Source organism: Hippocampus bargibanti, linkage group LG17, assembly GCF_051943395.1.
Source record: "Hippocampus bargibanti isolate YZ-2025 linkage group LG17, ASM5194339v1, whole genome shotgun sequence".
NCBI classification, from domain to species: domain Eukaryota; kingdom Metazoa; phylum Chordata; class Actinopteri; order Syngnathiformes; family Syngnathidae; genus Hippocampus; species Hippocampus bargibanti.
Genome location: NC_142750.1, coordinates 5321409 through 5335000, shown reverse-complemented (window position 1 = coordinate 5335000; position 13592 = coordinate 5321409). Strand labels below are relative to the sequence as shown.

General features: G+C 40.7%; 1 protein-coding gene across 2 annotated transcripts in view; it reads right to left on the bottom strand.

The window, feature by feature from the left end:
• ppp1r1b (protein phosphatase 1, regulatory (inhibitor) subunit 1B) overlaps window positions 1–6563 on the bottom strand; it is a 16506-nt gene extending 9943 nt beyond the window's left edge. Inside the window, exon 1 of one of the 2 annotated variants that reach the window (XM_089019003.1) lies at window positions 6253–6563. In XM_089019003.1, coding sequence (XP_088875129.1) covers window positions 6253–6360 — 108 coding nt within the window. In that variant the 5' untranslated portion in view covers window positions 6361–6563. The remainder of the gene's footprint in view (window positions 1–6252) is intronic. The other variant, XM_089019004.1, reaches the window with a different exon arrangement.
• Between the last annotated feature and the right edge of the window lie 7029 nt (window positions 6564–13592).

Here is a 13592-nt window from a genome sequence, read left to right as displayed (position 1 = left end):
GAAGTCACATACGATTATTACATAAGGGATGTCAAACGGGCTGGTTTTTAAGGCTGGAGAATTACTCGAGTGTGTTTGTGCCACCGTCATGGCTGCCATCATGGCCAACGGCCCATGTGCTACATACACATCATGCTTCAGGCATCACGTGTATTTTGGATTTGCGTTTGGTGCTTGTATGTAAAGGGGACGTTATGTACCGTATGACACCAAATTTTGCCAAGTAACAATCATATGATTGGATTGGATTGATCTTTATTCGTCTCGCAGTTGAGAAATTTACATTTTACATCAGCAAAGTTATGAAATGGAGAGGAAAGGAAAGAAAGAAGTAGAAAAACAAAATACAGGAGCTGCTGCAAAGGCAGCCACTGTCGCAGAGCCATCTTGAAGTTAAAAAAACACGAGAAAAAATAAATAACAAAAAACATGACAACACAAAGACACAGAAAGTCATTGAAATGAAGCAGTTCTAGATGAATGAGGAGAGAATGAAAGCATCCTTTTCAGCAGTGGACCAGGGACGTACATTTCTCCACTCTGACTAATAAAGGTAAATCCAATTCAATCCAAAACTCAATATTCTGTGGGTCCGGCAAATTCAGTGAAAATGACAAAAACCCTGGCACCGGAATGGACACATTTTTGTAATTCATCTGGCAGTGAATGAGTTCCGATAACATAATAATAATCCATTTCATTTCTAAGCGCCTTTCAAAAGTCTCAAGGTCACTTTACAGTCACAGGATACTTTTTTTTTTGTGGGTGAGCAGCGGCAGCTACACGCGCCAGAGTTCACTCAACCTGGAAGTAACTCAAATCGATAGAAAGCTAGCTAGCTAGCTCGCCAATAGATAGCTAATAGATAGCTATATAGCGAATAGATAGCCAGCCAGATAGCTATATAGTTCATCGATAGCTAGCAAGATAGCCAGCCAGCCAGCTAGATAGGAAATAGATAGGAAATACAGTAAAGTCTCGTTATATCGATATTCAAGGGACTCCGAAAAAATATCGATATAACCGGGACTATCGATATATCCGACCCTGTTTGCATGTAATTTTCTCCGTGCGTGCATAGAAATAGTATTGATATAACCGGGACTATCGATATATCCGATATCGATATAACGAGACTTTACTGTAGCTAGCTAGTTAGCTAGCTAAATACATCAAGAAATATTCAGACTAAATGCAGTTTTTTTCCCCCTTTAGTCATTCATTTAATATGAATTTACCCCCACACTCTTATTCTTAAAATCAACCCTCAAACATGACAATCACGGACGGGCGCCAAGTCCGGCCTTTGAAAACCCGATTTAAAACTTTTGACAGTGGAAACACAAACCAGCAACGAAACATGTTTTTTTTCCCACCGCTTATTGGAAAGCCTGTGTCCGCTAGTCAGACCGGGAAATAAATTCATTGTGACACCAAAGGATTTTCCGGATTATGCCTGCAGAACAAAACGGTTCTGTGAGCCCGGACAGTGAGAGCTGGGCTATCTGTGGTACAGCGTGACTATGACGGCGGCGGTCAAGGTCGTGACAATGCTAATTACAAACACAACTGTTGCATTTGAATTCAAATGAACAGTATCGCTAATTATGTCGAGGGTCTTCCGGCTCGGGTGAACTTTGGCCCCATTTGAAGGGGCTCTTCAATGAGCAAAAACCATCGCCCTCGCTTCTCTGAATAAACTATTTGGACCCAGGAGCACAATGAGCTCATGCGAGCACCCTCCAGCTTGCTTGTAATGAGATGCGGGTAACAATTGGATGAAGGGAGAACAGGTTAGGGTCACAACACGATGTTTTCCCTCATGTTCGCTCTCGTTTGCAGTGGGGAAATAAAGATAAACATGGCGGTGAACCAAAATGCTTGTTCCGTGGACAAACATTGATGGTGTAGTCAGAAGGTCGCAACAAAAGACTCTGTTGAGGGTCGCGGCACTTTCTAAAGGCCGTGATGTCCTTTATTTTTTTCCCCTCACATTGCAGAGAGTATAACATCTATTTTGTACTAATGCCCTTGATCAGGGTCGTGATCTGATTCATTGCCATCACATATGCCTTTGAAAAGTGATTATAGGTGATGCCTATCAGACCCACGATATTAGAAAGCATAAAAAAAAGATAGATAGATAGATAGATAGATAGATAGATAGATAGATAGATAGATAGATAGATAGATAGATAGATAGATAGATAGATAGATAGATAGATAGATAGATAGATAGATAGATAGATAGATAGATAGATAGATAGATAGATAGATAGATAGATAGCGAGATATATACAGGAGATAGCTAGCTAGCTAGCCATATAGATAGATACAGGAGATAGCTAGCTAGCTATCATTGCCATCACATATGACTTTGGAAAGCTATTATAGGCGATGCCTATCAGACCCACCATATTAGAAAGCATAAAAAAGATAGAGAGAGATAGATAGAGATGTAGATAGATAGATAGATAGATAGATAGATAGATAGATAGATAGATAGATAGATAGATAGATAGATAGATAGATAGATAGATAGATAGATAGATAGATAGATAGATAGATAGATAGATAGATAGATAGATAGATAGATAGATAGATAGATAGGTAGATAGATAGATAGATAGATAGATAGATAGATAGATAGATAGATAGATAGATAGATAGATAGATAGATAGATAGATAGATAGATAGATAGATAGATAGATAGATAGATAGATAGATAGAAACAGACAGACCGACAGCCCGACAGACAGCTAGCTAGGGAACTAGACAGGCAGCTAGCTAGATGGCTAGCTAGCGAACTAGACAGACAGCTAGCTAGCTACCTAGCTAACTCGATAGATACAGGACAAAGAAAAAATGAGCATGAAAAGAAAAAAAAATCCATCCAGGATAATTACAGATTACAACGTATCTGTCGTGTTTTCATGAATGGGGCGAGGATGACGACCAATCATTTGTTTGTCGATGATTCTTCTGTGCACTCATCCTAAAAAAATGTGAACCGATCAAACGGAGACGCCGTGGTGGAGTTGCTCTAAACGCCCAGAGCGCAATGATCGTCGGAGACAAGTCATCTCTGACTTAATCCCTCCCTCTATCATCGTCATGGCCGCCACTGTTTCTTCTCGTCACGTACTGTACGCAAGCGCTGATGAGTGGACGTGTATTAAGGCCTGGATTGATTCAACCACCATGTGGGACGACGACATGTCCTCAACCGAGCTTGTGTACACTATCATCAACATGCAGGACACGCTCAATATTGATGTTTCGAGGCTGTTGACACATGACACAAATTTAGAAGCAAACGCATGCCGCATGATGAACTCCATTGGATTTACATCTTGTCAATTGGCGGGATTTTCAAAATAAATTCATATGGGCGCAGACCATGTTTAGTTTTGGCTGGTCTTTTGATAATACAATAAGAATACATTGAATTTAGAAGAACCTTTCAAAACTCTCAAGGTCACTTTACAGTGACAGGGTCAGTTTTTCTGTGGGTGAGCAGCGGCAGCCACACGCGCCAGTGTTCACTCAACCTGGAATAACTCAAATAGATAGAAAGCTAGCTAGCTTATAGCTAGCTAATAGATTGCTACATAGATAGCCAGCTAGCTAGATAGATTGCTAATAGACAGCAAAGAGATAGAAATTAGATAGATAGTCAGATAACCAGCTAGATAGCAGCTTTTTACCGTATTGTTCTTTTTGGGCAGGGATAATAATAATAATACCGGTAATACATTTCATTTATAAGCGCCTTTTAAAACTGTCAAGGTCAATTTACAGTGACAGGATAAGTTTTTCTCTGTGGGTGAGCAGCGGCAGCCACACGCGCCAGCGTTCACTCAACCCGGAAGTAACTCAAATAGACAGTTCAAAGTATTCCATTCTACATTATACCAATTCGATAGATATAGAAAGAGATGACACATTATTGCACACTGTCTGGTAGTGAACGAGTTAAGAACCTCTCACATTGCTTCATCGAGGACATTCCCGCGGAGGATCACTTGCCTCTCTCCCACCATGCTTTGCGACAGCGGTCAAAATGTGTCTTGTGTGTTGACAGTCTGCCAGACCTCCCGTGTTTGCCCACAAATACCTCAAAGCCTCAAAGGTCGCCACTTGACGTTTAGCCCAGAAAAAGTGGACGGCGGGTGGGCGACCTAAAATCTCGGACACGCTGAGTCAGCCGCACACAAAGCGACTTGGCCGAAACAAACGCTGTGTGGGGGCTTCGGAAAATATCTTTTGTAGGACTTGCCGAACGTTGGCCCACCAAGTTTGCTGCCATTCAAAATTTGAATAGCACTACGTGTTATCAGTCAGCCAAAAAAAAATAATCTATGAAAGTCAATGGCCGTGATCGCAGTTGGTTATTTAGTTTGTATCTCTGTGGCTAATAACGTCTCGCTTGGCATGTGAGAGGAAACCGGAGAAAACCCACATGGGCACGGCGAGAACATGCACACTCCCTATAGCAGGGGTGTCAAAGTCATTTTTTGCCGCGGGCCACATTGTAGTTATGGTTTCCTCTCGAGGGCCGTTATGAATTTGGGGAACCCATTAGAATGTTTAAAGCCCTTCAAATATTACATATAGAGCACACAGCAAATTAATGAATAACTCGTTTTCAAATCTGAAGTCAAGAATAATGACTTTTATTGTGGTTGACATCCAAAAATATGAAATTTTGGCTCAGATTTTAGCAATCATCATGGAATTTAACAAGTTTCATTGGCTTTCGCGGGCCGAAAAAAATGATGTGGCGGGCCGGATTTGGCCCGCGGGCCTTGACTTTGACACCTGTGCCCTATAGGGAGGCCGACCTGCTCACCGCTGACTATATATTACAACCAGGAAGTGAGTTTTCTTGTCCCTAATAATTTGTCCCTTTATGCATGTTATTGATGATGATAATAATAATAATATTGATACATCTTCCTATCAATCAGAAGGAAGCGTTATTATTTTGTGCGGGAGTTCCTAAAGATTTTTTTCCAGGGGTTATGCGCACGATCCAGCGTAAACAAACGAGCCATCGTCCGTTAAAGTCGACCTTTACAGTCGTCTTCTGAGAGGGAAGCTTGGAGAGACATTGTTGTCTGCTCCGTCGTCATAGCGACCGGGCAACTCCACTGTGCTGCACTGAAAAATCTGACAATGTCGTCCGCTCGCAACTATTTAAAGTGCATTTATCGTTATATTTTTGTTCATATATTTGACCAAAATTTGAACTCATTCACTGCCAAACGATGTGCAAAAATGTGTTCAATCCAGTGCCAGGGTTTTTGTTATTTTCACTCAAATTGGTAGACTCACAGGATCTTGTGTTTTAGGACTACGTAGAAATTCAATTCAGCGTCTTCTTTCATCTGGGAAAAAAATAGTTAATTCCTAAGTTATATGGGTCTGGAGTTATCTGAGGTTGAAATGGGGGCGGCATTTTCACTCAAATTCCAGGACCCACAGAATATTCAGTTTTAGGACTACATAAACATCTAATCGAGAGTTAGTAACCTTAGACTTTTTTCATCAGAAAAAAAGAGTTAATTCATAAATAATATTAGTCCGGAGTTATCTGAGCTTGAAATGGGGGTGACTCTACAAAATACAATACATACATATTGATTTATATAGTGCTTTAACAACAGCTGAAGATGTAACAAAGCGCTAACATGCACAAAAGGCAAACGCTGCCCCCTCGTGAAAGGGAAAAAACTTTCCCAGAGGTCTGACCAGCGCTTTATCGGCACCCTCCCCCGCAAGAAAAACCAAAACCCAAACACATTTGGGAATGGCGCTTTGTGGTATATTTTCAATTCCCGAATACATTTCGGAATGTCAGTAAATATGTTTATGAGGAAAATAAGCGATCGATTCGTCAAAAAATATCACTGAATTAATGTTCTGAAGTCCCTTTTCCATCGCCGGTGTTACAGGGCCATTTTTTTGCTTTGGCGTGCATCTGATAGCCACCATTTTTTTTTGCGTGTAGATTTAGCATGAGATTAAAATGAACGTATGCGGGATTGGGTGCAATCGTACAGAAAATGATGATGGTGAGAAAGGAGGAAGGATGCAGGTCAAAATGAGATAATCTCATGAGGAAGCGACAAGACAGAAACGTCACCATCGTTTCTTAATGCGAAGCAGACAGGAAGTTGATAAGACTTCAAAACTACCGCGAGACACTTGGAAAAACACATTTTGTATCACAACGCTAACTTACTCACCATCTCAACTTGCCGGGGGTCCAGATTAGTGGCTCCCGAGGCCGGAACGGCAAACTGGATCTTCCTCCGCTCTTTGGGTTCCAACTCGGTCGACATAGAGGGCTCCATGGCTCCTCGAAATGGGATTGAGCAACTTTCTCCGGAGGACCTGCTGATCCTCGAAACTCGCGTCCTTGGAGAAGTCCGCCAAAGTCCGCTGTGGTTCCTTCAACTCGTACGGCAACGGCGGAAGCAGCAGCAGCCAGCGACGCGTCCGTCCGTCCGTCCGTCCGTCCGTCCGTCTGTCTGTCTGTCTGTCTCCCCACGCCACTGAATGGAGAGGGAGTAACCAGGGGCGGTTACACGAGGGGGAGGAGAGAAAGTCAGTGGAGAGAAAGCCAGAGAGAAGGGAGGTGCTTTTTACTTTCTACCTAAGATGAAGTGGATTTGTGATCAGAGTGAAATAGGGGAAGAAGAAAAAAAAATAATCTCATCATGTCAGCTGAGCCTCTTTTGGCCTCTCTTTGTGAATGAGATTGGAGGAGGAGAAAGAGGAGGGACGATGAACAAATAAACTGTGACATCATCACTCTTATTTTCTTAAAGGACAACCGACACCATTTTTTTGTTTCCTAACTGACATCAGAAAAACGTTCTATAGCATCTAAAATACTTAAAACACGCAGGCTGATATTTTTAGTCAAATGAGAAACAACAATCAAATTGACTAAAAGTGTCACCTCGGAAATGGCGTGTTTCGGAAGGTCCCGCCCCCTTGTTCGTGACGTCACGCCAGGATACTCCAGACACAAAACAATGGCTTCAGAGAGTTCAGATTCGGAGAAGATGCTTACTTGTTACTCAACCAGTTATGAATATGATTCAAATAGTTCTGAAGAGGAAAGCATACATGTTTCCAATCGATTAAAGAAGTCCTTCCGTATCAATTCGAGCCGTCTGGACTCCAATGTAGCTTCCAGAAAATGCACAAGATGGCGCACAAGCTCTCTTGGAAATGGGCTGATTTGTCTGCTGGGAATTTGTGTCAACTAGTATCTAATAGTAGTCTTGGTGCAACACACAACGATTCACCATCGCGTTATTTATGTGTTTTACTTCTAATTTCGCCATCAACACAAAGTTTTCAGACCAAAAAAAGTACCCAAAATGCATTGTGTGTCCCTTTCTCGGTCAGGGGCATTCCTTCAGTGACGTCACGTCAGATATCGTCACCACCTCGAAAACAAGACTTCCTGAATATTCAGCACAAGTCTTAAAACGTAAAATATAGCTATATGCGATGGACTATATGCGCTCAGTAGAAGTCATTTGAAGTGATTGTACAAATTATGGACACAACTTGTCCGGAGGTGTCGGTTGTCTTTTAAACTTTGATTGCGGATAAAAGAAGAACAGAAGTTTGAGCTATGAGAACGCAACTGTCGGGGTTGAAACAGGAAGTGAGATCCTACGGCGAAGTCGTCTCCCTTGAAATAAGTCAAAAACGTTTTTTTTTTGCTGACTTTGAACAGTTATTTAATTTGGGACTTTTTGTGCACGTCCATTTCTCACATCCAATACGTCTTATATAGTTCATTGGAGTCAAAAATGCATCCCACTGTCGAGTAGTGCATACAAGTGGGAGTCAGTTTGCTGAGACTGATTTTATTTTCATTTCAACAAACATCCTCCAGTCCTGAAACCACCCCCTTCCATCCCACACACACTCACACACATTGCCACAGGTAGCCCCTCACTCATGGTTATTCATGGTGGAAAATGAAATAGCTCACCAAATAAACTGTGGCAAGAATATTCCAGAGAATTCCAACTGCACGCTTTGAATTCATGCCAGCGGGATTGCGTAACTTGCTGCGCATTTGGCCAGCATTCCACCAAAAATGAATAAACAAACAAACAAACACATAAATAAATGAATAAACAAATAAATAAAATCATGGGTAATGTATTAAAGACTATAGACAGAGTTGCAAGCAACACATCATGTCATCACACATCGAGCCTGATAATGCGCTTTCAACTAAACGGATGAATGTAATGAGGTGGCACAAAGGTGCCTCATAACAACAACGGATTAATGACAGCGATCCAAAAATATGAAAATCATTAAACCATCCATCTATCCATCCCGCTAGCTATCTAGCCAGTTAGCTGTCTGTCTAGCTCGCTAGCTAGCTAGCTGTCTGTCTAGTTTTCTAGCTAGCTGTTTGTATGTTTCTATCTATCGAGCTAGCTAGCTGTCTATCTAGCTTACTAGCTAGCTAGCTGTCTATCTAGCTCACTAGCTGTCTGTCTAGCTCGCTAGCTAGCTGTCTTTTTAGCTCGCTAGCTAGCCTTCTGTCTGGCTCACTAGCTAGACTTCTGTCTAGTTCACTAGCTAGCTGTCTGTCTAGTTCGCAAGCTAGCTGTCTGTCTAGTTTGCTAGCTAGCTGTTGGTATGTTTCTATCTATCTAGCTAGCTAGCTGTCTATCTAGCTTACTATCTAGCTAGTTGCCTATCTAGCTCACTAGTTGTCTGTCTAGCTCGCAAGCTAGCCTTCTGTCTGGCTCACTAGCTAGCCGTCTTTCTAGTTCGCTAGGTAGCTGTCTGTCTAGTTCGCTAGCTAGCTGTCTGTGTAGCTCGCTAGCTAGCTGTCTGTCTAGCTCGATAGCAAGCCATCTGTCTACTTCGCTAGCTAGTTGTCTGTCTGTCTACTTTGCAAGCTAGCTGTCTGTCTGTCTACTTTGAAGCTAGCTGTCCTTTTGTTTTTATCTGCCTGTCTGTCTTTCTATCTATCTATCCATCCATCTCGATAGACAATGAGATAGCTCGATAGCTAAATGGCTAGCTGTCTGTCTAGCTTTATTTCAATGTATCATGTAACCAATAAGACTGCAAATACTAGCCGTTGATAATTAAGTAACATTCTTTTGTTTATCAGGAAGTAAATGACACGTGCGGCATTTATTTAGATTTTTCAAGTAGACAATGCGCCCGGTAATTAATTGACGCCTACCGCCGCACAAGCATTTGCATCTGATGAAATACAGACAGCCAAGGGGCTCATCAGAGGCTCCAAGAGTACGACAAGATGATTAATCGGACTCCAAAACCAGATAAATATGCTTTCGCTTGGCAAATTGCACTTAAAACAAGCAAAAGCAGAAATACGGTCACTGATTGATTGCATTTGTGGAGCAGTGGTCCTTGAAGGAACCTGGTGAATATATCAGAAAGACAATATTCAACCCCAAAGGCTCACAACTGCAGACTTCAACTAACTTTTAACTGAATGCTCTTTGAGTGTAGCGTGCGTCACGTCTGCGTGGATTACGCATGCGGAAAATCAGATTGAGGGCACCAGTAAATCTGTTTTTTTCCCCCTCTTTCACTCCTAATGCAGATGAAACACTGTGTTTGTTTTTATTGTGGAAAGGGGGCGGGCGGGGGGGAAGAAAAACCCTGATATGTTTTATTCCTGGGAGATGCTTTGTGCCATCTGCTTTGCAGCTCTAGTGGGTGAATGGTGGGTCATTTCATACACATGTGATACAGCTACATTCTAACACAATCCAATATTTCCTGTATGAAATAATGCAAATAAAAACAATCCATTATCAAGTCATACTGGTGTGAATGTTTTATGTAATTTGCTAGTATTTTCGTGGAAACAAAAAAGACATACCGTATTGTCCGGTGTATGAGGTACACCCAAAAGCCTTGATTTTCTTCAAAAGTTGACCCCGCGCGTTATATGCGGGTGCGCATTATATGTGAAGTCATATTGAGCCACAACAGGTCTCGCAACGACTGTCAGCAGCCATGACTCCATTTCCCCGCCTTATAATGTGGTGTGCCTTATACATGTATTTGGAAAACTTTTATGTATTTATATATTATACTTGGAAAACTTTTTTCATTCATTGAAGGTGCGCCTTATACACCGGAAAATATGTTAATTGTACCTTATTTTTTTGAGTCAGTGCCATTTGTAACAGAAAAGGGCAAGGCAAAGGTAATACTGTACAGTAATAATAATAATAATAATACATTTTATTTCAAGCGCCTTTCAAAACACCCAAGGACACTTTACAATAAAAACAATACTTACAATACAATAAATAATAATACAATAAAAACAGTACTTTACCTCTATATACAGTATAACCCTGCATATTCACAGTTTGCGACTTTTAATTAATTTTTCGCCGAATCTTTTTTGAAACTATCGTCTAGATCTAATTAAAAAATGTTTGTTTTTTTGCCCTCGATGTGGAAAGCCTTAAAATTCCACAAGATGCCACCAAAGCATTGCCTAATAGAAATGCAGTCCTACTCCACCATCAAAGTCCAAACAATGGCGCCATCTTGTGGGGATTGAATTCAAATACATGCACATCATATAGATTGTAGAAGGAATGTGTCGGCGTTTTTTTAATGTTTGTGTGTGTGCGCGCGTGGGGTAATAGCTGCAATGCTTTTATACTGAAAGCGACTGACCGGATGTTAGACCACGACTGCTCGAGCTAGGTACATTCAATAACTGTTGCTTGCTCGAAAGCGACGAAATCTTGTTTACCCACACCACGTGGGGTTCTATTTGGAGAAAACCCACGCAGCTACGGCGAAGACAGGAAAGCCAAAGCCGGAATCGAACCCTGAAACGCTCCATTGTGAGGCAGACGTGCTAAACAATAATAATAATAATAATAATAATCACAGAAAGAATAAACAAGTCACGGTGTCGGTACTAAACAAATTGTACATTTCAAATGTGTTGACTGCCATCAAGTGGCGAGATGGAAAACTACACGTCCTGTCGCTGTACCATCAGCACACAAAATGGACAACTGATATTTTTATGTTCTTTTTTCGAAATCCTGTAACCAAATTGTTATCTTGGGGCGTTTCATCACTTGGTTTCTGCTTTATTTTACGTTGAATTATGTGAGAAATCAAAATGTTTGTCACTTGCAGTTAAACTGCAGCCCACTAGAGGGCAACCTTTTCAAATATTTTTAATAACACGTTTTTTTTTACCTGTTACTTCCATTTAAAGTCGTTTTTTTTCCTTTTTACTAATTCTGATATCCACTTGTATGTTTATTAGATTATACAGAAAGTATAACATGGATTTGTTTTATTCGTGTTTGAAATCCATGTGAAACCCAGGGTGGGGTCTCTGGGATGTAGCAGGTGGGAGACATGGCGGACGTGGCAATGGGGCAGTGATTTAATTAGCACCCTCTACCCCCTCTAGCCTTGCACTCATAGCATCAATAATGCATGCCCACCCCCTCAACCCCCCACCCCCTCGCCCCTTGTTTCCACTGCCATAATTAATCCTCTCTTACTATAATTAAAAGGCAAAAAAATCCCCAAAGATGGTCGATCTTGGCCGGGTGTGGGGCTGACTTGGCACAAGATATGATGGAGCGGATGGGGTAGAAGGAGGGGGGGGGGGGGTTAAATTCTCTCACGTGTTGACCAAATAAAGTGGACTTCGTCATCTTAAAAAAAAAAAGCAGATGGCACTCAGTTAGAAAGTAAACGAGAGGTGCGCTTCAGTGGTAGGAAGTGCATGACTGATTTTTTTTTGACCATGTTTGTCTCTGTTGCAGATGCGCCAAATGAACAAAAAAAAAAAAAAAAAAAAAAAGGAGGAGCCTACTGATGCTGCAATTAAGAACCTCATATTCTGCCGGACCAGCGAAGAAGATGGGATTTTTCAGTCCCTCGCTATCAGCGAGAAAAATTGTTATCAATCTTACTCATACGCTAGCTGGCTATCTATTTGATATCTATTAGCTATCTGTCAAGTTGGCTGACTATCTAGCTAGCAAGCTATTAGCTGGCTGGCTATCTAGCTAGCTATCTGGCAAGTCATCTCTGAGCGATGTATTGGATTGGATTTGTCTTTATTAGTAATGGAGAAATTTACATTTCACAGCAGCAAAGTGATGCAAGGAATGAAAGTAGAAAAACAAAATACATGAGTATTAGCTAGCTAACTAGCTTCCTATCTATTTGAGTTATTGGCTAGCTATTAGCTAGCTAGCGAACTATTTATTAGCTAGCGAACTATTGATTAGCTAGCTATTAGCTAGCTAACTATTTATTAGCTCGCTATTAGCTAACTAGCTTCCTATCTATTTGAGTTATTGGCTAGCTATTAGCTAGCTAGCGAACTATTTATTAGCTAGCTATTAGCTAGCTAGCTAACTATTTATTAGCTCGCTATTAGCTAGCTAGCTTTTTATCTATTTGAGTTATTCCGGGTTGAGTGAACGCTGGCGCCTGTGGCAGCCGCTGATCACTCACAGAAAAACTTATGTGACTGTAAAGTGACCTTGAGAGTTTTGAAAGGCGCTTATACATTAAATGTATTATTATTATTATTATTATTTTATTATTATTGACACACACAAACTGACAGATCATTGCAAAAGCTTCCGGAATCATCACCACCCTCCACCACTCAACCCGCAACAAAATAAAGAAATAAAATGTAAATGAATAAAATATATAGATATATTTTTAGCATAATAACCCACGAAATGTGTACTGGGTGATATTTTATCATTTCAACACTCCCACTCACTTCAAACACTTTGAGATCACTTTACATCAGTGGTGGGCCATAAGGTCCTGCAAAGCCTTCTCTGCAGGCCTAAAAATATCTGAATCACAGACGAATGTGAATTATATTTTGTCCATGAATTCTTATTAAATAATTCCAAATTGTCTTTTAGCTTCCTTTCATTATTTTTCCCTTGTTGTGCCACTTCCAGATGTGTGTTTTCATATTTATGGATTTAACCAATCACATTTCAGCCATTATTTTTTTTACCAGGATCAGAAATCTACCTGGATGCATTCACAATCAGTTCTGCAGGCCCTGGAGCATAAAAGTAAGTGTCGATGAAGCTGTTGCTTTAACCAATCAGAGTTCTCAGTTTTCCTTTTTTTTATTTGGCAGCATTGTCATTTTTTTGGGAAAGCAGGGACATGTTGCATATTATTTAACATTATATATTTATATATAATGTTAATGTTAATGTTAATATTATAAATTTATGCTTTCCTCTTCAGAACTACAGTGAGACCTCAACTTACAAACTTTTCGTCTTAGAAACGTCAAATTTATGAAAATTAAACCTTATAATAAGCACTATTTTCATAATACACACCCACCACGGCTGGCGGAGTGATCTTCGGCGGAAGTACACGACCGAACAGCACCAGAGGTTAAGTTACCAACAGTCCTTATGGAAGGTGACTCTCCTTCCATAAGCCATCAACGACCATCAAAAAGGTAAATAAAACTTTATTTTACAGCACAGTTTATTTCTTTAATTAC